Below are 23,595 nucleotides of genomic sequence, written 5' to 3' on the forward strand. Positions count from 1 at the left end.
TTTGAAAGCGGCGACATCATGCGCATACGTATCACATGTTCAGTCTATAAGAGCACAAAGTGACATCGCCATCTACTGGCCTAACAGCAGAATACAGAGATTTTAATCATTTTTGAAAATCCGTGTCATTTTAAAAACTTTGTCGACTGTACACAATTATTTATTTTTTATATATATATAAATGTTCCTGCTTTTAGTACATAATTGTCGTGTAAACGTACCCTAATTCTCTATATCAGAGTCAGTGTTCCTGAACTCCTGAAATGCCTCCATTGTAGTCTTGAGTTACTTCCGGGAACGAACACGTCACAATATTCCTCATTATAATAATTCATGCGCAGAATAAAGGGGCGGGGCCTGGTTGAGTTAGTTAGTAGTGTGTTAAACTGGTGGTTATGGTAAGGGGCGGGGCATTTCCCAAACACACTCGAAGCGCTCGACCAATCACAACACACCGCTCCAGCCGACCAATCAGAGCACAGTGTGCTTTTCAGAAGGAGGGGCTTCATAGAGACAGGAAGTAAACAGAGCGTTACTGACAGACTGGGAAGAGAGGAGCCGCAACAATGGAGAATATGAGGAGAATAATCAACATTCAAGCAGGAAAACCTGTTCTAGAAACAACATCAAGGGGTGTATAGGTTATAGTTACAGTGTTTAGCCTTCTGTGATGAATATTTCAGATGCCGCTGTAATGCAAAGACTCCTGACAGGCATCATAAATAAATCACATTTCATCCCAGGGAATTATCAGTGTCCTGTAATGGCACGCTTTGTTTTTACATCCTGCTGCACCTGTGCATGTCTGTCACGTGTGTGTGTGTGTGTGTGTGTGTGTGTGTGTGTGTGTGTGTGTGTGTGTGTGTGTGTGTGTGTGTGTGTGTGTGTGTGTGTGTGTGTGTGTGTGTGTGTGTGTGTCCTACCCGTGGTGGATCAGCGCTCTCATACTCCGACTGCTCCTCCTCGGCTCTCCTGCTCACCTTCACACAGGTAAGCCTAAGTTACAGGGGTCAAAGGTGAAGTCCAATGAGTTATTTTAGGACTGATGTTGTGTGTGAAAAATTTGCATAACAATTAGAAAGGGATTTTCAATGCTGAACTGAAACTTGTTGCTGTCAAGTCAAGTCTCCTTCATTTATACAGCGCTTTAACAATATAGAGTGTTTCACAGCAGCTTTACAGTGATAATAGATTACAGTAACAGAGAGTGTTTAGGCTTTACAGCAGATCTAGAATAAAGTTATTGTTCAGATAAAGTTGTAAAAATCATTAGTTATTAACTTAAACGACACTGTTCTAACTGAAGGGACAATTAAGTTATTTTAGGACTGATGTTGTACAAGAAACATTTGCATAATGATTAGAAAGCTGAACTGAATTAATCTGAATAATTACACTATTGTCGTTTTGTTTGTGTCATTGATCATTATTCTCCTGTTTATTGCTTTGCGATAGAAATAAAGCTTAATTATGGCAGTAAGGCTGTTAACAAGAACTAACATTGAAAAATACTTCTAAAGCATTTAATTAATGTCTACATTTACTGATACATCATTCAAAACCAAAGTTGCATCTGTTAATATAATTGTAACGGACCAGAGTTAACATGAACTAACAGTGTATTTATTAACATTAAAGATTAATAAACACTAACAGATGTATTGCTCATGGTTGGTCAAAGTTAATGTTAACTAATAGGACCTTATTCTAAAGTGCTACCAGATTTACAGTGTTTTTTGACATGTTCATTATAAATAATAAATTGCTCCTTAATACGCTTTTCCAGTCTGGATTATAAAAAAATATATTTTATATGGATATATTATTTAATGATACTTTTTTTTTTTTTTTTTTTACTATAAAATTAAATATTTTAGAGCACGGCCTAATTTACAAAATAGTTTTATAAATCACAATTTTTTTTATTTAAATCTTTCAAATTTTCTATGACACTGGAAACCCTGGATATTTTTTTCACAATGCATGAAGCTTAAATACGAAAATACACTGTTGCATTGTATTAACATAGAAATGCAATTTATCTTTAATTTTTTATGGTGTTTTATTGCTCTTTATGTAAATTTGCATATATAAGTTTGTCCAACTTTATCCTCATATTTACAGTACACTCACATATAGGGCGATATATAGCAAATCTAAACTGCTTGATTGTTTATATTGTTGCAAAAAGTATTGTAAATGATATTATCGTCCAGCTCTAATCTGATAAACGTCCTGAAGATATCAAACATTATCATCATGAGTTCCTGTAAAGCTGCTTTTAAACTGTGTATTATGAAAAGCACTATATATATAGTATATATATACATTTTTACCCAAATTTGAAATATTTGTTTAGATGGTGTGATTTCACAGGGTCTCTGTATTGAAGCTCTGAAAGGATCAAATATTCACCTCAGCAGTTTGAGATGTTTCATCGCACATCTGGAGTTTAATGTGCCTCTCCTCTCTCTATCAGGTGAGTTATGGATGAAAGCTTCGAGACATTTGAGGAAGAGCTTGGAAAACCAGTGCAAGACGTTCCTCCTCCGAAACCCATCAGACAAGCGCGAGCCGGAAGCAGAGCAGGTACAAAATGATCTCGCTGAGCAAATGCATTGCAAACAAGCAGAGAAGTTTGCATTAATATAAGAAGAAACATTAATATAAATCCTCAGGAATCAAGATGTCTTGGAAGCAAAGTGTTCATTCTAAATTAAGATCAGGGCATCAACACTATTTGTGGTGTTAAAGTGAACAGTGAGTCTAATAATACAACACAATAACCTTGGCCGACACGAGACACACGACACCGTCCAACAGCCCTCTCTAAACATACAGCCTATAGTGTGACTTGCTCTTCAAAAAATACTTTACTGTAAAAGTTCATGCAGTTTCTTGATGCAAATAAATTTTTACTGTAAATTATGAAGGTAAGTTTATTCTTAAATAACTGATAGTATTGTATTGTACAATAAAATCACCTGCATTGTTTGATAAAGAGTGGCTTTTTTCCATTTTTAACTAAAAACTATATATTTTTAATGTGTTTTGGTTGTTCATTAACACGACAACAGCGTTTTGAGGGCCTGAAAAAGCAAACTTTTGAAAAAACGGGTTTCAAAGTGCAAGATCTTGAAAGCGATATCGTTATCGACTCTGTAAACTACAAAAACACGAATTTGTGAAAACGGCGACATCATGCGCATGTGTGTCACATGTTCAGTCTACAAGAGCACAAAGTGACATCGCCATCTACTGGCCTAACAGCAGAATACAGCTTTTTTTTTGCATTTTGACAACTTTGGCGTCTGTACAAAAAAAAGAAGAAAAAAAGGAAGAAAACTTTTCCTGCTTTTAGTACATAATTGTTGTGTAAACTAATTCTCTAAGTCAGTGTTCCTGAACTCCTGAAACGCCTCCATTGTAGTCTTGAGTTTCTCCCGGGAACGAACATGTCACAATATTCCTCATTATAATAATTAATGCGCAGAATAAAGGGGCGGGGCCTGGTTGAGTTAGTTATAGTGTGTTGAACTGGCGGTTATGGTAAGAGCAACTGGCGGTTATGATTGGCATTTCCAAAATACACTCCAGACCAATCACAGCACACTGCTCCAGCCGACCAATCAGAGCACAGTGTGCTTTTCAGAAGGAGGGGCTTCATAGAGACAGGAAGTAAACAGAGCGTTACTGACAGACTGGGAAGAGAGGAGCCGCAACAATGGAGAATATGAGGAGAATAATCAACATTCAAGCAGGAAAACCTGTTCTAGGAGAGCCTGAAAACACAATCACGACTTCGTAAAGGGTGTAATAGGTCCTGTTTAAATCTATTAATGTCTCCCTGAGCATTTTTACACATTAAAATTACTGCAATGTATTTATTCTACGGTAAGATAGTCATGTCAGTGTGATCTGTTGTTGTTTATAGAGATGTACGCTCAGAGGAGGCTGCGAGAGGTGAGTCTGATATCACATGACAGCTGGAGATCACAGTCACACATTCATGGCCTGTTTAAAGCCAACACATCTGAACATAACCTTTAACACAGACGTGTACAGTTACATTAATAAAGCTTCTGTGTCCTACAGGAGGCTCCAATCGTCCAGCAAGTCCCGAAGATGATTCCCCGGGAACATCCTGTCTCTGGCGCCAGTATGTCACCCGGATCCCCTGCAAAACACTAATTCATGCTCGTTTGCACTTTTACTCTCTTCTTGGCTTCAATGGTGTTTAGTTCTAGTCCATCCAGTTCTAGTTCATCCAGTTCTAGTTCATCCAGTTCTAGTCCATCAAGTTCTAGTTCACTCCTATGAAAAATATGTTTAAGTAAAAAAAATAATTTACAATAGTACTCTACTGTTAGATTTGAATCAGTTTGAATTATTTTAATATTTTTTTAATTTACATTTTATTTGTATTATTACTTAGTTAAATGTATCTTTTACTATTATTTATTATCAGTTTTTATTATATTTACTTTTCACAATTTTTACCCTTTTGAAAACCCTTTTTCGAATATAGTTTTTCCTCCTACCCTCCTACCTAAAAAAACTGTTGCAAGCGAACGCAAAGTTTCCCGGGGACAGAATAGTTTTGCGAGAAAAAACATTGAAATATAACGCAAAGTTTATCAGGGGAACATAAATATTTCGCGACCGAACGCAGTTTCTCTGGGGACACAATAGTTTTGTTGAAAAAAAAACATTGAAATATAATGCAAAGTTTATCTGGGGAACGTAAATATTTTGGGAAAATATTTTGCGAGCGAACGCAAACTTTCTCGAGGACAGGGACAAATAGTTTTGCCATAAAAATCATTGAAATATAACGCAAAGTTTATCGAGGGACGGAATAGTTTTGCGATAAAAATAATTGAAATATAACGCAAAGTTTATCGAGGGACGGAATAGTTTTGTGAAAAAATCATTGAAATATAACGCAAAGTTTATCGAGGGACGGAATAGTTTTGCTATAAAAATAATTGAAATATAACGCAAAGTTTATCGAGGGCCGGAATAGTTTTGCTATAAAAATAATTGAAATATAACGCAAAGTTTATCGAGGGACGGAATAGTTTTGCGATAAAAATCATTGAAATATAACGCAAACTTTATCGAGGGACGGAATAGTTTTGCCATAAAAATCATTGAAATATAACGCAAAGTTTATCGAGGGACGGAATAGTTTTGCGATAAAAATCATTGAAATATAATGCAAAGTTTATCGAGGGACGGAATAGTTTTGCGATAAAAATCATTGAAATATAACACAAAGTTTATCGAGGGACGGAATAGTTTTGCGATAAAAATCATTGAAATATAACGCAAAGTTTATCGAGGGACGGAATAGTTTTGCGATAAAAATCATTGAAATATAATGCAAAGTTTATCGAGGGACGGAATAGTTTTGCGATAAAAATCATTGAAATATAACGCAAAGTTTATCGAGGGACGGAATAGTTTTGCGATAAAAATCATTGAAATATAATGCAAAGTTTATCGAGGGACGGAATAGTTTTGCGATAAAAATCATTGAAATATAACACAAAGTTTATCGAGGGACGGAATAGTTTTGCGATAAAAATCATTGAAATATAACGCAAAGTTTATCGAGGGACGGAATAGTTTTGCGATAAAAATCATTGAAATATAACGCAAAGTTTATCGAGGGACGGAATAGTTTTGCAAAAAAATCATTGAAATATAACGCAAAGTTTATCGAGGGACGGAATAGTTTTGCCAGAAAAATAAATTAAATGTTTCCTTCTGTCTCATATTTAAGGAGTTCTGTAATATCAGCTCATATGAACTTTAATTAGGTTTAGATTAGAATGTACCTGTATCTGTGTATGATCGCGTCTCTATTGTTCTGTCCAGCGTCGTTACGCAAAGCTCTGTCCATCCAGAACCTGACCCAGATCGAGACGCCGTGGGAAGGAGTGACACTGAACCGGTGTTTGATCGTGGCCATTACCATCCTCCTGCTGACCTCCGGGTTACAGAGAATACACGGCAAGTGATCTTAATTTGGTCAATTTCATATTCATAAAAGTAAAATAAATAATTCTAAACCTTGTCTGAAGGTCTTAATGGCTGTTTAAATGTTTGAGATACAATCTTATTCGCCAAAAAGTTGAAGCTTCTTGAATTTTGAAATTGTATATGCTGTACTAATTAATGATTTATTTGTTTATTTTCTTCATTTCCATTTAAATCAATAGAAGTATATCTATATATATTGCCTATTGTTTCACTTTTTCTTTTCTTTTTTATGAATTGTAAACCTAATTTCTTTCTAGTTATTATCTTTTTGGATGTCTTGTTATAGTTGTTAATGTTTCATGTTTGTCTTAATGTCTAATAAAATAAAGATAAAAAATAAAAAGATAATCTCATCTGGGGCTCTTCTGGAAACATCAAATCTAGAAGCCGGATCATGAATTTTTTATTTTTTATTGTTTTTGTTATATGTTGGGTGTGTTTTAAAAATTGGCCCCTGAGTCTGTAATAAAAGTGTTGATTGATTGATGATTGACAGGTGTTTTCTCCTCACAGAGGCCGTCAGAGGCCGTAAGGATGAAGAGCTCTCGGCACTAAATGAGAGACACAATCTGATTAAAAGAGGGAAAATAACACCACATGAGGTGAGAACAAAACAAACACAAGGCATATACAGGTATAAAGATGCAGGCTTGAATAATAACGGGTCTCATTTTCTGTGTAAAGTAGGAATGGGCGCTTTCAAAACAGATACGAATGAATCTGTTGTTTTAAATCAGTGGTTTGAATCGACCTCAGAGTCGCGTGATTTCAGCTAACGAGACTTTATACTGTTATACTGTTATCGGAACATTTCAGAATCGCGATGATGGTTCATCAATCTTATGAATTTTAATAATACTTATGCATCTATAATACAAAAAGGAGAATAATTGCTTCTAATTGAACTAGTTTGCCAAGCCCTGCCTAGGACTACAAATTAATAAAACACTGCAGAGTCTTAATATTTCATGGTAATTAGCCTATATGTAGATGAAAACATTTGCAATTTGTTTGTATAATGTGTCATTATTTATATATGTTTGGGCTGAGTTTCCATTGCATTTGCAGTGTTTTACACTTTCCAACATTCGAAACAGTGAATCATTTTACCAAGGAACTGTTTCATTTGATTCATAACTTCAAAGAGCCTCGATTCTCCCGTAACGAATGACATCTTTCACCGCTGTCTCTGCAAAAACAGCGCAACTCCTGTTAAAAGGGATTCACTTTTTTCTTCTTTTTTTTTTTTTTTGCCTTGCGTCTCTGGAATACTTGATTCTATGGAAGCTTGTTTCCACCAAAGAATAAAACATTTTAAAAGATAATTGCGACTTTTTATCTCACAATTGCGAGTTTACATCTCGCAATTCTGACTTAATTTATCATGAAATAAAGTCGCAATTGCGTCTTAAGTCAGAATTGCGAGATATAAAGCCAGAATTGCGTGAATAAAGTCAGAATTGTGTGATATAAAGTCAGAATTGCGTGAATAAAGTCAGAATTCTGACTTTCTTTCTCGCAATTGCGACTTTATATCACACAATTCGGACTTTATAACACATAATTGCACATTTATATCTCGCAATTCTGACATTTTTCTCATAATATGATATAAAGATATAAACTCACAATTGTGAGATATAAAGTCCAATTCTAAGGGAAAAAAATATGGACTTTTTATTTTATTTATTTTTTACCTCAGAATAGTTTATATCTCACAATTCTGACTTTATAACACGCAATTGCAACTTTATATCATGCAATTCTGACTTTATATCTCCCAATTGCGTATTATAAAGTCAGAATTGTGAGATATAAACATGCAATTGTGAGAGAAAAGTCAGAATTTCAAGTATATTTCTCTTGACTTTATATCACGTAATTCTGACTTTATAACCTGCAGTTGTGACTTTATATCATGCAATTCTGACTTTATAACCTGCAATTGCGACTTTATATAACGTAATTCTGAGATTAAAAAGTCGCAATTACCTTTTTTATTTTTCACTCTGTGGCGGAAACAAGCTTCCATATGATTCTGATTGGTCAACCGCTGAATATCGACCAGCACTACATTCGCGTGTCCCGTATCACTCCGCAGACTCACGCCTTTTTCTTTCTTTCACACAACTAGCGCCATCTTGCGTCTCAGTTTATTAATGTAGTAAAAATGATCTCAGAACATAGTATTAATATTCCTGTAATATTATTTCATTGTTTGTCTTGTTTTTTTGTACATTGTAACAGACTATTTTTCTTAGCGGAAGGCAGCTAACATACAGATAAAATGATAAAATAACTTAAACTCAAATCATAATTTCACATCTGTGTGTTTATTTATTTGGTGAGCTTGAGTGTAATACGCAGGATAATGTACAGTTTGTCTTTAATGATTATCCATTACATAGTTATAATATTATAAAAATACTGAACAGATTTCACTGCGGAGGTCAAGTCACCTTTATTTATATAGCGCTATATATAATACAGCAGCTTTACAGTAATAACAGTCCAGCTTAAGTTCATTTCAGTTGAAATGGTTCATTTTTGTTGTAAAAAAGTTATTAATTTAGTTCATATGTATATATATATATATTAGGGCTGTGAAGAAATTAATCGCGATTAATCGCATACAAAATAAAAGTTTGTGTTTACATAATATACACTACCGTTCAAAAGTTTGGGGTCAGTAAGAGTTTTTATGTTTTTAAAATAAGTCTCTTCTGCTCACCAATGCTGCATTTATTTGATTAAAAATACAAACAAAAACAGTAATATTGTGAAATATTATTGTAATGTAAATCATCTGTTTTCTATGTGAATATATAGTAAAGTGTAATTTATTCCTGTGATCAAAGCTGAATTTTCAGCATCATTACTCCAGTCTTCAGTGTCACATGATCCTTCACAAATCATTCTAATATGAGGATTTGATGCTCAAGAAACATTTATGATTATTATCAATGTTGAAAACTGTTGTGTACAATTTTTCAAAATTCTTTGATGAATAGAAAGTTCAAAAGAACAGCATTTATTTAAAACAGAATATTTTCTAACATTATAAATGTCTTTAATGTAACTTTTGATCAGTTTAACTCGTCCTTGATGAATACAAGTATTGATTTATTTGATTTCTTTCCCCCAAAAATGAAATTAAAATTCTTACTGACCCCAAACTTTTGAACGGTGGAGTTTAATGTTACAAAAGCTTTAGATTTCAGAGAAATGCTGTTCTTTTGAACTTTCTATTCATCATTGCATCATGAAATAAAAATGTAAAAAACAGACAGATAGATAGATAGATAGATAGATAGATAGATAGATATATAGATAGATAGATGTCACAGAGCAATATCTGTGAGTATAAATAATAATCACTCACCTCTTTGAATTGATCCTCTTAGCCGGACTCTTCATTATGGGAACTGTTGTTCTGGTGGTTTGATGATGATGACGAAGGCTCTGGCAAATCCAAGAGAGCGAATCGTGAGCGAGTTTCCCGGAGCCTGAGACACCTGGCCCTTCCAGACCTCCGGCTCCTGAAGACCAGAGGAACACGATTCACCGAGCGTAGAGCGAGAGGAAGACGAGGAGAAGACGAGATCAAAGAGAGACCGACGAGGAGGAAAGAGAAAGAGATGAAGGTCAAGAAGAAGAGAGAGGAAGAAGAAGAGGAGATGAAGAAACTGAAGAAACCAGTGAAAGAGAGCAAGCAAAAGCCTGTGAAAGTCAAAGCCGTGATGTAACGATGCCAGAAAGTGATTAAATGTCATGAAAATGCTAAATAATCATAACGCTGATCATCTTTAGCAAAGCTGTCTTTAGATTATAGAGTGAAATATGTTCTAGACACGTTTGTTAGATTCACTTTTACAGTCAAGCCAACATTTATTCTCTCATCATTATCAGTGTATTCGCTATAGTTTAGAGAATGGTAATGAAATATGAGCAGAACTCAGTTGATATTTGACTGGTTTTGTCCGTCCTTCTGTTAGACTGTCTCACACATGAATTATGTTGAATATCTGTCAGCTGTTAAATTTAACTACACAATTAGCTAATACCAGTTTAGCTCAACCAATCAATGCTTCATTGTGTTCAGTCTGTGTGTAAAAAGAGCATTAGCATTTAAAGGGATACTCCACTTTTTGGGGGGGAAATAGGCTCATTTTACAGCTCCCCCGGAGTTAAAGAGTTGAGTTTTACCGTTTTCGAATCCATTCAGCCGATCTCCGGGTCTGGCAGTACCACTTTTAGCATAGCTTAGCATAGCTCATTGAATCGGACAGGACCATTAGCATCTCTCTCAAAAAAATAAGATTTTTTTTTCCTATTTAAAACTTGACTCTTCTGTAGTTACATCGTGTACTAAGAAAAGTTGCGATTTTCTAGGCTGATATGGCTAGGAACTATACTCTCATTCCTGCGTAATAATGAAGAAACTTTGCTGCCGTACTGTAACAGAGACAGGGGTGTACCGCCACAAAGAGGCCCCAAAGATGTTCAAGCAGTTGCAGCACCACTGCTCTGAATATACCGGCCGTTGGAGGCGTAAAAAAGAAGTGACGTGCTGATGAAGTCAAAGTTCAGTGTTTATTCCCAAAAAGTGAAAAACAAAGACTTTCCAGTAGAGTGCAAATGATATTTACATATTTACATGAAGCCAAAAAAATAAACAGCAAGCAAAGATTTTGGCTATGCCAATAAATTTACCCAAAAATCGAGCAACCAACTCACTCTATGAGCTCCCTAACTGAGAGGCCCTCTTAAAAAGGATAAGCCCCTCCCACTTGGACTAAACCATTTAGTAATTAAAGATAATAAAGAAATTTAGGGAAAAAAAGATCTAACAGTAATAAAGACATAAACTGTTAGAATAATACTAAAATATACAAACATTGGAAACAAAACAAACTCAATTAAATTTTTAACGAAGAATCAAACAGAACATCAGTCTCCCCCTCAGACATGAGAACAATTAACTGTGCCTTCTATTGGCGGGAAACAGACATTTAAAAATGGTGGCAGTTACTGTGACTGGGTTTCGTCTGTTTGGTATGGGAAAATTTTCCAGTACGTAAGTATGACAATTTATATTATGCAAGTGGATAATTGAAAACAATAAACATTTAACATGGTAACCGGTCTTGTTTGAGTTCTTGATACAATACATAAATCAACATAGTGAAATTAATGCCTCAGTAAATGCTAAGCTAAAGAAAAAGGACATGATGAGGACAGAAACAACACACAATCATTGACACACACATATCTGCGTTAACTGGTGTTAAAATTTGCGCAAAACAAATAATGTGTAATGTTAGTATGAAAAGTGTATGTATGCATAGTATGTTCTCAATCCAGTGTCATAATAAAAGTCCTTTCACAAAATAAGAGTCTCTAGTCACAGAGCCCCACTGTGACACGTACCATGAGTCCAGCAGGCGTAATGATATGACGCAGCGCCTGAAAATAGTCCCCAGCTCGGTAACTTCCAACGTGACCGGGACTAAGTTTGTCTAACCTATAAGACCTATTTTCAGGCGCTGCGTCATAATCTATGATAGTCATGTTCTATGCTAAGCTATGCTAAAAGTGGTACCGCCAGACCCGGAGATCGGCTGAATGGATTCGAAAACGGTAAGACTCAAATTTGTATAAATGTCACTGGTAGTCCCTGAATGAAGAACATTTGGGTATACTAAAAATACCCCAAAAATATATAAAAGGGTCACATTTGTTCTTGTTTGAGAAGCGTTTCACTCGAATATACGGCAAAACGGAAGAAAAGACTAGTGCAACTTCTGTTTCATGTTGACTTTAATAATAAAAAAAAAACATAAAAATAACATTTGGACAGTCAATCATTGGAGAAGAGCAGTGAGATTGTGACCTCAGATGTACAAAACTACATGTTTTGAGGGTTAAACGCATGAAACGCTGGTTTGCAATCGTGTCCACGTAATTAACCCTCCGGGACTCAGAGGTTATGCATGCCGTCGGAGGGCAGCGGGGGCCTGAGGTGGGGGGGCAGGGGCATCTGCGGGGGCATGTGGTGCGGGTGAGGGGCTCCGGGGGGCAGGGGGGGCATTCCCGGGATCCCTCCGGGTGGAGGCGGCATGGAGTCGCTGAGGGAGCGAGGCCCGAGGCCCGTGATCAGAGACGGGGGACGCTTCACGCCAGCCGACGGGCCCTGAGGAGCCGCCAGAGCTTTCTCCATCTTAAAGTGGAACTGCAGGAAGAACTGGAAGAGAAGGAGGAGAGGTTGAGCATTTAGGAAATAGAGATGGTTGGTTGGTGTTTTAATGGCGTGCAAACACTTTAGAAGAAATAACTCATGTATTTACCTCAATGAAACCTTATCGTAAAGTGTTACCAAAAAAATTATAATATTTGGTAACACTTTATTTTACAAGTTACATGTACTTCCCATAGTAATAACAGTAAATTATGCATAATTACATGCAACTAACCCTCAACCAAACCCTAATCCTACTCTAACCCTATAGTAAGTACATGTAGTTGCTCAATATTACTCAGTACTTAAATATATAATTACACTGTAACAACGACACTATGTTCATCTTTTGTGTTTGATCATGAAGAAGCTCCAGTTCTTCTCTATATCAGAGTCAGTGTTCCTGAACTCCTGAAATGCCTCCATTGTAGTCTTGAGTTTCTTCCAGGAACGAACACCTCACAATATTCCTCATTATAATAATTCATACGCAGAATAAAGGGGCGGGGCCTGGTTGAGTTAGTTAGTAGTGTGTTAAACTGGCGGTTATGGTAAGGGGCGGGGCATTTCCCAAACACACTCGAAGCGCTCGACCAATCACAACACACTGCTCCAGCCGACCAATCAGAGCACAGTGTGCTTTTCAGAAGGAGGGGCTTCATAGAGACAGGAAGTAAACAGAGCGTTACTGACAGACTGGGAAGAGAGGAGCCGCAACAATGGAGAATAATCAACATTCAAGCAGGAAAATTTTTCTGAAGTGTTTGCCGAGTGATATCATTTCCTTAGGCCCCGATCACAGCTAACGCGTTTTTCAGGTTCGAAAACACGAGGTGCACAGCACTGCCCAATCACACAGGACGAGCAGTGCGCTGCGTTTTTTATGTTGCTAGGCAACCACTGAAACAACTGTCCTGTCAGTCAAGTAAATGTCAAATCAGCCTTTTATTAACTTTATTTACTTTCTGTTAACATTGTGGTAGTTACGTTCGTGAAGTCGTTAACAGGCATGAAAACAGGTCAGGGGTAAAAAAGGTGAGAAGTATGCAGCATATATACCGACCCCCCCCGGTATACATTTTTTCGCAAAAAAAAAATAAAAAAAAATAAATGTAATGAGTGAGTAAAGTGTGAGAGTTAACATGAACAGATGAAATTCTCACCTATTAATAGAATTTAACTAAACTCCACAGTGATGAACCCCCCCCAAAACCTGTAAGCTGCATTGGCATTGTATTACCAGTGTTTCTCACAGGATTTTTGGATCACTGTGGTCAGTGGACCTCTACCACTCTAGGGGGGTTCGGGGGCATGCTCCCCCGTAAGATTTTTTTTTGCTTTTTAATGTTAAATTCATCAATCTGGTGCAAATTAAACAAAGAAAAATTCAAAACTCTTTTAGTTACAGTGTCTGTCTACATTACTACTACAATAATAGTTATAATATTAATCCCATGATAGTAATAGCCATATATTGTAAAACAAATGCACTGAAAAATAAAGGAAACTTTCATATTTAGTTTTGTACTAATTTCTATACTTGAAAGAGTATATTTCTATACTTCACATTAAAGATGTGATTGGGCTAGCCCAGTGTAAATCAAGAAAAGAACCAATGGGCCGCTGATCTACGCGTTTCATCGGGTGTGGAAAAAAAAACTATTTACTACTACTATTTATCACGCATTAAAAATGCCCCAAACGTCTGTATGATAATCTGAAACAAGGACTGGTGAGCCGTTGTCCTGCTTCACTTCACAGATGCTGAGTGAAAGGAGAATTATAGAATGAAAGGATAATCATTTATATGATACTTTATTCATCAGGAGAAGAACAGCTCGTTCAGCGCGTCATACGTCGTCCTTTCAGTTTCGGTTTTCAATCGATCAAGTTTTTTCACGTTCTCTCTATAAACCACCCCTTTCAATCCGATCGAAATTATTTGTAATAGAGCTGACACTTTAAGTTTTTAACGGGTTATGTACTTGTTATTAATGTTTTTATGAAATATCTCTAATGAATGCACTATCATATCACCGTATTATTTACCGCCATGCGAGCCACAAATTAAAGCTTGGCGAGCAACATGAGGCTCGCGAACCGCGCAATGAATAACACTGCTACTTGTTCCTGCTCACTCAGCGCTCACGGCGCCCGCGCCCGCTCGCGATATCATCTCGCCCACTTCTATGTCAAAATTAAAAATAATGACATTGGCAACATCGCTGTCTGTATCTGACAGCACAGTTAACATTGTAAACTAACTTACCTCAGGCTTGCTTTCCGACGTGCGGTTCTTTGTTCGGCAGTGTGTGTGTGTGTCCAGTTGTCAGACTCGCGGTGTAAAAGACTTTGAAAACATTTCTGCCTTAACGTTACTCTGACTCGGATTGGCTGTTGGCTGTCATGTTTCGGCATTAGGAATGATGATTGTTTTTTAAAGCTGCGAAGTTTATGGTAACTTTATAGGGGATAAATGCTGGCCTCGGCCTCGACCACGTCCCCCCCTCCCCCTCCTCCCCCCCCTGCCCCCAATAAACATTTTCTCATCGGATCTGCACAAATCACGTAGGTGACCCTTTTAGGTTTTAAAACGGCGAATTTCGCCGAAAGGTGAGGAGTTTTCATGCCTGCGTTAAGCTCCTGGTAACCCGCGAGAGCACCACAAGTTTATCCTCCATCATCGCACTCTCCGGGCGTTCAAGCAGCTGTAGCTTTCATCACTACAACGGAAGGCCCGCCTCTCCATTCATTCGATTGGACAGTGGGAAAAAACGATGACGTCGGGCGCTTTTTCCGCTTGGAGTTGCTTTTTTTTCAACTTCAAAAACGCGAGGCGCAGCAGGCGCATAAACAGCGCGCAAAACGCTCGCTGCCATAGGAAACCAATTGAAAAGAGGCGCCTCTCACTGCAAAAAACGCGTCAGGTGTGATCGGCCCCTTAGAGAACTTAAACCATAACAATTTAATAAAACATGGTTAAGAGATACTGGACTCTGGCATGAGGAAAAAAGCGATGGATCTTCCAAATAATTTTTTCCCATCCATTCTCACCTGTTTCGTTTCCCTATTCCAGTGTGTCCAAAAGCGGGTCTCGGCTTTATCGATCTCTCGACTGGGCACCTGAAAATATGACAACAATAAGCAATAACATCAAAAACTCATGTTCAATTCTGTTTTTAAAACATACCTAGATGAATTATTATTTAAATGCCATTGTGTGTCTTCTTGTTAAACACATTGCTGCTTATTTAAACACAAAATAAGACATTTAAAGACTAAATAAGAAAATGATAACGTACGTTTTTATTGAATTCTATAGAAATAACTGTCAATCTACAGATTCCAGCTTTTTTCCTTTCATAAAAACGTAATATTGTTGCCAGAACGATTGCTTTGGACATTGTAATGGACACTTTTTTTCTTAACGGAAACTTTCAGATAATATAAAATTCCAAATAAAATTCTAAAAATATGTAATTTAAAAATATGTTATTCAATAAAAACATTTTTTATTTATAATTTTTTTTAAATAATTTAAATAATTTTTCTTTCTCTACTATTTAATATAATAATAACAACAACCACTCAAATCAGTATTTCAGGTCTACAACTGATCACTTTTTAATAGTATAAAAAAAGAAAAATTAAAAATAAAAACATCTGGACACTTTGATAGGGCTGGTGACATTTTAAACATCACAAGTAACTTGAGTAACGCATTACTTTAACCATCATAGAGTGTAAGTGTATCGTTTGCACGTGTTTTAGCTCCTGCCAGTTCAAGCGATTTCAAACCATTCAAGCAAAGCATAAAGATGCGAAAGAACTCAATTAGTGAACACCGAAATCCATTCTCTTATGCGTCTATTTGCGTTTGAACGGACAAATACACACACAATGTCTCTGTGAGTATCCTCAAACACAGGATGGCTAACGTGAACGTAAACAACTGAGGAAGAAAACGGGTGTGTATCATTATATTGGATCAGTGCATTCGGTCTAACTGCGCGTTCACACCGGACGCGAATAGCGTGTCAAATTTGCGCCTGCCGCGTCTAGTTATACGCTTGACCACTTTGTGTTAATTCGCGCGTCAAGAGCGAAATTGACGCCCGTAAAAACAAAAGTTTGAAAAGAAATGTACGCGCGTCAGAGGCGAAATCCAGAGGCGAAAGTTTCGAAACCAGTTGGTGGCCGTCTTTTTTAGATGTTTATCGAGCATTAGCATTAGCATTAATCGAGAGAGTCACCGCTCGTATATGCTCTGGAGAGCAGAAACAGCTGCGTAGGGGACATCGTCGCTGTACTCGGGTCCACCAGACCCTCCAGAGTAGGGATGGGTATCGTTAAGGTTTTAACGGTATTACTACTCTTACAGATACTCCTTATCGATCCGGTACTTTAACGGTATTCTTATCGGTTCTTTTTGTTATATTAAAAAAAGGGGAAAAAATTATTTAGAACATAATTAATATTGCTTTATATTTTGAAATGTAAAATAAATATCTATAGCAAAAGAAAAAGCAATGCTTTAACAAAACAAATAAAACATGTATGTTATGCAGAAGGGTGCTGGCTTTTGTGTTTTATATAGACAGACAGGACGCCAAAAACAAAGTACAAACACATGGTCAAACAAAAAAGTATACAATAAAACAAATATACAAATTATATATCCAGTGCTTTAATTTCAGTAATGCCTTTTGAATGTTCTGTCCTCATCGTCACTCATTAAGCAGGGCTGTTGTGTTGCGCGCGCCGTGGCTTTGCGTGAAAGATCGCTCTCTCTCTCTCACACACACACACACACACACACACACACACACACACACACACACACACACACACACACACACACACACACTCTCTCTATCTCTTTAGCAAAAATGCATCACAGACAAATGGTTCAATATTATTATATATAGAAGTGGCTGGCGAGATTAAATTCGCAAGATAATAATTTCTTAATAGCAAAATAGCACGTGTACTTTCATAATTTCTCTAGTACCGACAGCAGAACCGATAACGTCCGAGCTTAACGATCCAGCGGTCTTTCAAAATTCAGCACCGGGGCCCGTTTAATACCGGGTTTCGGTACCCATCCCTACTCCAGAGGGTTTCAGGAGTTTCACAATTTGCTCCAGGAGCTAGGTTTGGTGGACCTAACGGTGAGGACGCTGACGAGGACAGCGTAGGCCGTAAGGCCTCGGCCTCGAGTGGTCTATGCCTGACGAGCCCGCGCTCTACGAGGTTCACCCTCGCCCGCACCCACCTAATCTGTCATTTATTTTTGTTTTGATAATAAATGGAGCCAGCCTCCAAAAGTTAAACCTGTCCTGTGATATTTTTTTTGTTTTTATACACTAAATTGTGTTTGTTGTCTTTACATTAGATTAATAATGTTTCATATAATCTAGAATAGATATGGAATAAATAGCATTCAATACAAAATGAGTATCTCTCATATATTGAAATCGAGTTTTTATGTGAAAGATTTGCTTTGTTGTGCATTTTAGTCATATTACAAAATAATTGATTGAGGCCAAACATAAAATAACATTATAAACTGTCACTTCACCACGTGACAGCAGCAACCAGGCTCCTGATTGGTTAACGCGGCACGAATTGACACAGAAGTTCAGATTTTTCAACTCGGGCGGCAGACGCGAATTCGCGCCAAACGCGTGAATGCACAAAAAGCACTACATAAAATCATTCGCGCGTAACGAGCCAGACGCTCAATTCGCGCGAACCTGACATGCGAATGAGGCGTATTCGCGTCTACCGCGCCTCGCTCTACGCCTCATTCGCGCTGCAGTAATTTTTTACGCGTCTTTGCATTGACTTAACATTGAAATCACTCGCGCCTGACGCACTATTCGCGTCCGGTGTGAACGCACCATTAAAGGGACAGCAGCCTAATATTCCTGCAGCCGTCTGTATCATTAATCTTAAACAAACAACAAAATACAAAGAGAAAATTACTTTTGTAGCCTTAACAAAGATTCATTATATTTAATTTATACAGTAAAGATATGCAGTTATTTTACATTTGATTATTCAATATCTGTACAGTTTTTTCCCCAATATCGTGCTACTTTTTCAAATAAGTAATGCAAGTTTTCCCATTTATCGACCTCTACTGTACAGGTCCTTCAGCATGAGGCTGGTTCAGTTCACTTCTGATGTGGAATGGCCTTTGCATTGACCAAAAATATAACTTTTTTTGTTATTAAAAAACAAACGAGCAAGCCCAGCCCAGGTGAGAAACGTAACACAATTAGCGTAATGCATTACTTTGCATAAAAAAAAAAAAACTAAGTAATGCAATTAGTTACTTTTCTAGGGCAATATCGTAACGCATTAGTTTTAGAAGTAACTTTCCCCAACACTGACAACCAATCTAATGCTAAATCTAATGATTAAATTACAGTCGTCAACATTTCACTGCAAAAAAATTATATTCGTAGTATTTTTGTCTTGTTTCCAGTCCAAATATCTAAAAATTCTTAAATCAAAATACATTTACTAGATAATTAAAATGCCATAAGATATTATGTCTTGTTATTCACACGGAAACAAGATTATTTTTCTGACCCCATTGGTGGATCATTTTGCTTGTTTTAAGGAAAAACTCACTTCATTTGGATTTTTTCCACCAGAAAACAAGACATAATATCTTAAGCATTTTACTTATCTAGTAAATGCATTTTGATTTAAGAATTTTTAGATATTTGGACTGGAAACAAGACAAAAATACTAAGTAGGAATATAATTTTTTGCAGTGAAATGTTGCCGACTGTAGTTCCACAATGCCTCCTCGTGTCACGAGACGGATGTGTTATTGGACGGACCTTGAATGCGATGGTTTCATACGGTTCAGCGGCGAACAGCAGATACTGCCAGCGCCGGTCCGGAGGCTCGATCCTCTGCTCGTACGCGGACATGAAGCGATGCCTCGGCCCGATGCCTTCTGCGATCTCTGGGTAATCAATCTGAAACACAAGAACCCGGTTATGTCGTCAATAAAGCTCAGATAAATAAGGCCTACGATCGATCAACTCCAAAAAGAAATATAAAACCGGTCCTAATTGAAAGAAAACAAGTCGACAAAAAGATTGAATACAATATTTGGTGATGATGAAGCATAACGAGAGATTTATAAGCTATTTTTTTGCAGGCCGGTTATTTTTGACCGGGAACACCACAAGTTTTAACACAGCACAAGGGTTTCAACTAGTCTGACCAGCTAAGAGGTCTTGAAGAAGACACTTTTAAGACTAGTCCAAGCAGTTCATGCAACAGGCCACTGGATTTACCTGGAAAAGCAGACTCTGCTGTCCCACCTCCGGATCCCTTTGTTTTGTTACTATGGGTAAAAAAATATAAATAAATAGGCACACTTGTTATAATGGCTGCAACAATTGTGAGCGTAATCACATCAATTTGATCAAAGTCTTGTATTTGCATCAGGTAAAGTTGAAGAAAAATGTGATATGCGATAACTCATTAAATAATGCAATGTTTGATACGATAATGCTTTAAGTGTGTAAAATAAACTTTAGTTCAGGACCAGTTATTGCAAGCCGTCATGATATGCAGATCACGATATATACATATGCAATATTTCAATAATGTTGATATACTGTGCAGCCCTAATCACAACATTGCATAAGCTGAGAGTGCGTGTAAATGTGGTCAATGGGAAACGTCTATAAAGCAAACGAACCGGATTAAACGATGAACGGAAATCAATCATAATCATTCTACTTATGTTTTATAAACAACAGGGTTTCTGCAGGCATCTTCAAATTTAATTTAATGCCTTATATTTATTTTTATGTGCTGTCAATCGATTAGAAAAAACTCGATTAATAAATAAAATTTTGTAGGTTTATATTTAGTTCATATATTTTATAATGTATTAATTTCACAGTTAATCTCCAAATTAATGCAGAACCAACATAAAGACAGTATATTTCAAAAACTTTCATCTTTATATGAAACGTGACCCCGGATCACAAAGCCAGTCTCGAGTCGCACGGGTATATTTGTGGCATTAGCCGTCACACTGACGAACACATTTTGCGACACCAAATAAAAATGATTAATTATGAAGGTTATATTTAAATAAATTGATAATATAAAATTCTCTTCAAAACTATATTAAACAAATTGTAATGCCTGTAAGATTTAAATTTAATGCCATTTAAGGCCTTAATTTTGCAAAAAAAAATCAATTTAATGACTTTTAATGCCCCGCAGAAACCCTGAATAAGGCTCAAAGTCACACCTTTATAACCCGGTCTGCCAATCTTGACAAACTTCTTCACTTCAACCTTGACCTTCTCTGGAGCCGGTTGAGCCGGAGCTTCTTTCGCTTCTTTAGCGGCTCGTCTCGCGCTAAAATAGAAGAGCACAGACGACACGATTAAGATCCTGCTCATCGTCCCGTTAATGATCATGTGTGTGTGTGTGTGTGTGTGTGTGTGTGTGTGTGAATGCTGCACTTACAGGTTAGACTGATGCTTTTTGCCCTGTGTGTGAGCGAGGTAACTTCCCTACAAGAGAAACATCACAAACACATCTGACATTTAAGTGTGAACGAAACATTCGTGTTCATAAAGTGCTAGTTAAAAAACAACTTTATTAAACTCTTCACGTTCTTCTGTGTGAGCCTCTGAGCGCTTCAGGGTCGCACGTCAGAACGGAGGCTCACTATTGGCCAGCATCACACGCATCATCACACACATGACCAGCGTCGGCCAATAGTGAGCCTCCGTTCTGACGTACGACCCAGAAGCGCAGCGCTGTTACACTACGTGAACTCACTCAGAGGAACACAGAAGAACATGACGAGTTGAACAACATTGGTGTTCATAAAGAGCATTAATGTTACCTCATTATTGTGAAGCGTGAGACACAGTTTACACTCATAAGACCCCAGGTGGTTTTTCATGAAGTACGGATCTTTATTGATGTCTATGGTCTCGAGCGCGAGCTGTCGCAGTCGTTCCCGCCGGTCTCGGTTACTCTCGGACGACGACGCGACTCCGCCGCTGCCCGTTTTCCCTCCGGCTCTGTGCTGGAAATCCATGATGGCAGATCCTCCTCACACAACTCCTGCAGGAAACCAGTGAACAGGGAAAGGGTTAAAGGGGACATGTGATGCATTCTTAGTGTCTATTACCAACACAATCCAATCTGAAGTTAATTAATACAGCGTAGTGTTATTTTACACAGTTAAAGGGGACATGTGATGCATTCTTGATCTCTTAGAGTGAAAGAGTTTGAACTTTAAGTTCAAGAAGAAGAAATCAAAAACTTCCCTACTATATAGTGTGCGAAAAACTGTACGCTAACAGAGTAGCACGTCCAAATATGTAGTATTAAAAATTAAAATAGTAGGCTAAAGGCCCCAGATGTTCCCGGCGTCCCTGGCTCGTGTGCATTTTAACATGACGTTAAACCATTCAAGACTTGAGCAGACAAACACACACACACACACACACACACACACACAAATCTCAAAACATCCTCGTAAACACAGTCGGTTATCGTCTTAATGTAAACAGATGAGAAAGAAAACACGTGTATTAGTATAGTGGATCTATGGCTAATATTACTGTCTCTATGATAACACTAATCAAACAACAGAAAGACACAGAAACATGAACTATGTTTGTAATATACATGTTTTAAAGAGCAGTGTTATTCTACATTTGACTAGTTTCTGTACCTGAAAATCTTAAAACACTTCGATTATATCTTTGTTCAGTTGTATTTATTTGTGCAATTGATCTTTTTATTTTACTTTACAGTGTTTACTTGCCTTTAGCCTGTTGATTTCCTGATATTCAGCTAAAATTCATTGTTTTGAAGTATGACTTAGATCTAAAAAATGTTTACACTATCGAAAGGTTTCCTGTTATTTTAGTCATATTACCTATAATAATTATACTATATACAGCGTACTTTTTAAACAAGGTACATTAAAATGAATAACCGACTTATTCATAATAAGTAATAATAATGAATAATTATTCATTATACGCGATCATTTACTGAAGTGGGGTTACAAACAATCTTCATAAATTATGGTAGCCAATAATAAAAGAACAGTTTATGATTATTTTAGACTTACATATAACGTTAATAGTCTGAAAGTTCCAGCTTGTTAGATTGTAAAGGTCTGAGAGAGAGAGAGAGAGAGAGAGAGAGAGAGAGAGAGAGAGAGAGAGTAATGATGACTGTATTTAGAGCAAGAAACCTTGACTAACAGAACAGAATGGAATAAAAATAATAGAAAAGCATAAGTGTACAATATGATCCCGTGTACGGTTTAACTTATCAATTAAACTAGAATATAACGCAGCATGCATAAATATAATGATGTATAAGACAATAGTTAGTGTGTAAAAGAGCTGAATCGAGCCGTATTGACTCCAAAGCTGCACTTTCAATGAACAATAACAAACGCTTGAAGTGTATTAAAAGATCGAGATCAGTTTGGTGGTTTTAAGTGAAAATATGCATCATTTAGTATCAAAAACCTCATTTTAAGAAAATTTACCTAACGTCCAGATCACGCTTGCCGCCGTCGCAGTTGTAATGCGCATGCGCGACGAGTGATGCACTTCCTGTTCCTGTTATTTTGACACGCACAACTTTATTTAAAAAAAGCACAATAGCAATGCTACATTACAAGTGACTGTTTTTTCTTTAGAAAAACACTGTGATTGTGCTAAGTCTAAAAGAAGAAAATGCGTACTTAAAACTGCTAAATCAAATATTGAAATTAACATGAACAATAACGTGTTATTATTATTATTTTAAAGACATTTCAAAACGTACAGACGTTTTAAGAGGTAAAGCAGCGCCCTCTGTCGGCTACATGTGTTCAGCTCCTCCAGCTCTTAGTTGTAAGCATAGATACACACATAGAAACCTCATTCGTGGCTGTTGGGCCGTCCGCCATATTGGAACGGTCAAAACATCGGTCAGTGAACACTCGAGCAAGTTGACTGCGTCTGCAACCAGTTAGACCAGATTTTGCTAAACTGACACAATACAAGACTAAACAGTCAACATAGAATAAAAACAATACATATGTCAATTCATATAAAAACACAAATCAAAACATATTTTCAAACAAGATACAGTACACAGAGATAGTCGACTAAAAAAATAATTCATAAAACATTTAAAGCAATAGAAATTAAACATAGAACACATTCATAAAAATATAAAACTTAATAAATAAATAAATAAAAAAAGTAAAAAATATTATCATTAATTCTCCCTGT

At 36.9% G+C, this 23,595-nt stretch overlaps 2 protein-coding genes and 1 long non-coding RNA gene across 5 annotated transcripts in view; 1 reads left to right on the plus strand and 2 right to left on the minus strand.

The window, feature by feature from the left end:
- LOC309501238 overlaps positions 1-23,595 on the minus strand; it is a 235,852-nt gene that overhangs the window by 124,204 nt on the left and 88,053 nt on the right. The gene's annotated exons all lie outside the window — the stretch shown is intronic.
- Positions 710-10,891, plus strand: LOC309501174 (uncharacterized protein). 2 transcript variants are annotated; one of them, XM_082173240.1, is made up of 7 exons: positions 710-990; positions 2,480-2,589; positions 3,935-3,963; positions 4,096-4,159; positions 5,884-6,018; positions 6,562-6,650; positions 9,453-10,891. In XM_082173240.1, the coding sequence occupies exons 2-7, from the start codon at positions 2,487-2,489 to the stop codon at positions 9,792-9,794; spliced, it is 762 nt and encodes a 253-aa protein (XP_082029366.1). In that variant the 5' UTR covers positions 710-990; positions 2,480-2,486; the 3' UTR covers positions 9,795-10,891. The 2 variants fall into 2 exon arrangements, with proteins under 2 accessions (XP_082029366.1, XP_082029367.1); XM_082173241.1 differs by lacking the exons at positions 710-990; positions 2,480-2,589 and adding an exon at positions 2,622-3,820.
- On the minus strand, positions 11,851-22,929 carry sf3a2 (splicing factor 3a, subunit 2). 2 transcript variants are annotated; one of them, XM_082173218.1, is made up of 8 exons: positions 22,863-22,929; positions 21,189-21,412; positions 20,804-20,850; positions 20,583-20,692; positions 19,609-19,658; positions 19,144-19,284; positions 15,341-15,409; positions 11,851-12,292 (listed from the first exon to the last, which is right to left on the minus strand). In XM_082173218.1, the coding sequence occupies exons 2-8, from the start codon at positions 21,384-21,386 to the stop codon at positions 12,029-12,031; spliced, it is 879 nt and encodes a 292-aa protein (XP_082029344.1). In that variant the 5' UTR covers positions 21,387-21,412; positions 22,863-22,929; the 3' UTR covers positions 11,851-12,028. The 2 variants fall into 2 exon arrangements, with proteins under 2 accessions (XP_082029344.1, XP_082029345.1); XM_082173219.1 differs by having other exon boundaries at positions 21,189-21,409; positions 22,863-22,913.

Source organism: Leuciscus leuciscus, assembly GCF_965113295.1.
Source record: "Leuciscus leuciscus genome assembly, chromosome: 6".
Lineage (NCBI taxonomy): Eukaryota > Metazoa > Chordata > Actinopteri > Cypriniformes > Leuciscidae > Leuciscus > Leuciscus leuciscus.

Excerpts from the sequence above, each read along its gene's own strand:
- LOC309501174 (XM_082173240.1), top strand. The coding sequence starts at position 2,487 with ATGGATGAAAGCTTCGAGACATTTGAGGAAGAGCTTGGAAAACCAGTG. Across the intron at positions 3,964-4,095 it reads CTCAGAGGAGGCTGCGAGAG|GAGGCTCCAATCGTCCAGCA; the intron begins GTGAGTCTGATA and ends TGTGTCCTACAG. Across the intron at positions 6,651-9,452 it reads GGAAAATAACACCACATGAG|CCGGACTCTTCATTATGGGA; the intron begins GTGAGAACAAAA and ends TGATCCTCTTAG.
- sf3a2 (XM_082173218.1), bottom strand. The coding sequence starts at position 21,386 with ATGGATTTCCAGCACAGAGCCGGAGGGAAAACGGGCAGCGGCGGAGTC. Across the intron at positions 20,693-20,803 it reads AAAAAGCATCAGTCTAACCT|CGCGAGACGAGCCGCTAAAG; the intron begins GTAAGTGCAGCA and ends CTTCTATTTTAG. Across the intron at positions 15,410-19,143 it reads ATGAAACCATCGCATTCAAG|GTGCCCAGTCGAGAGATCGA; the intron begins GTCCGTCCAATA and ends TCATATTTTCAG.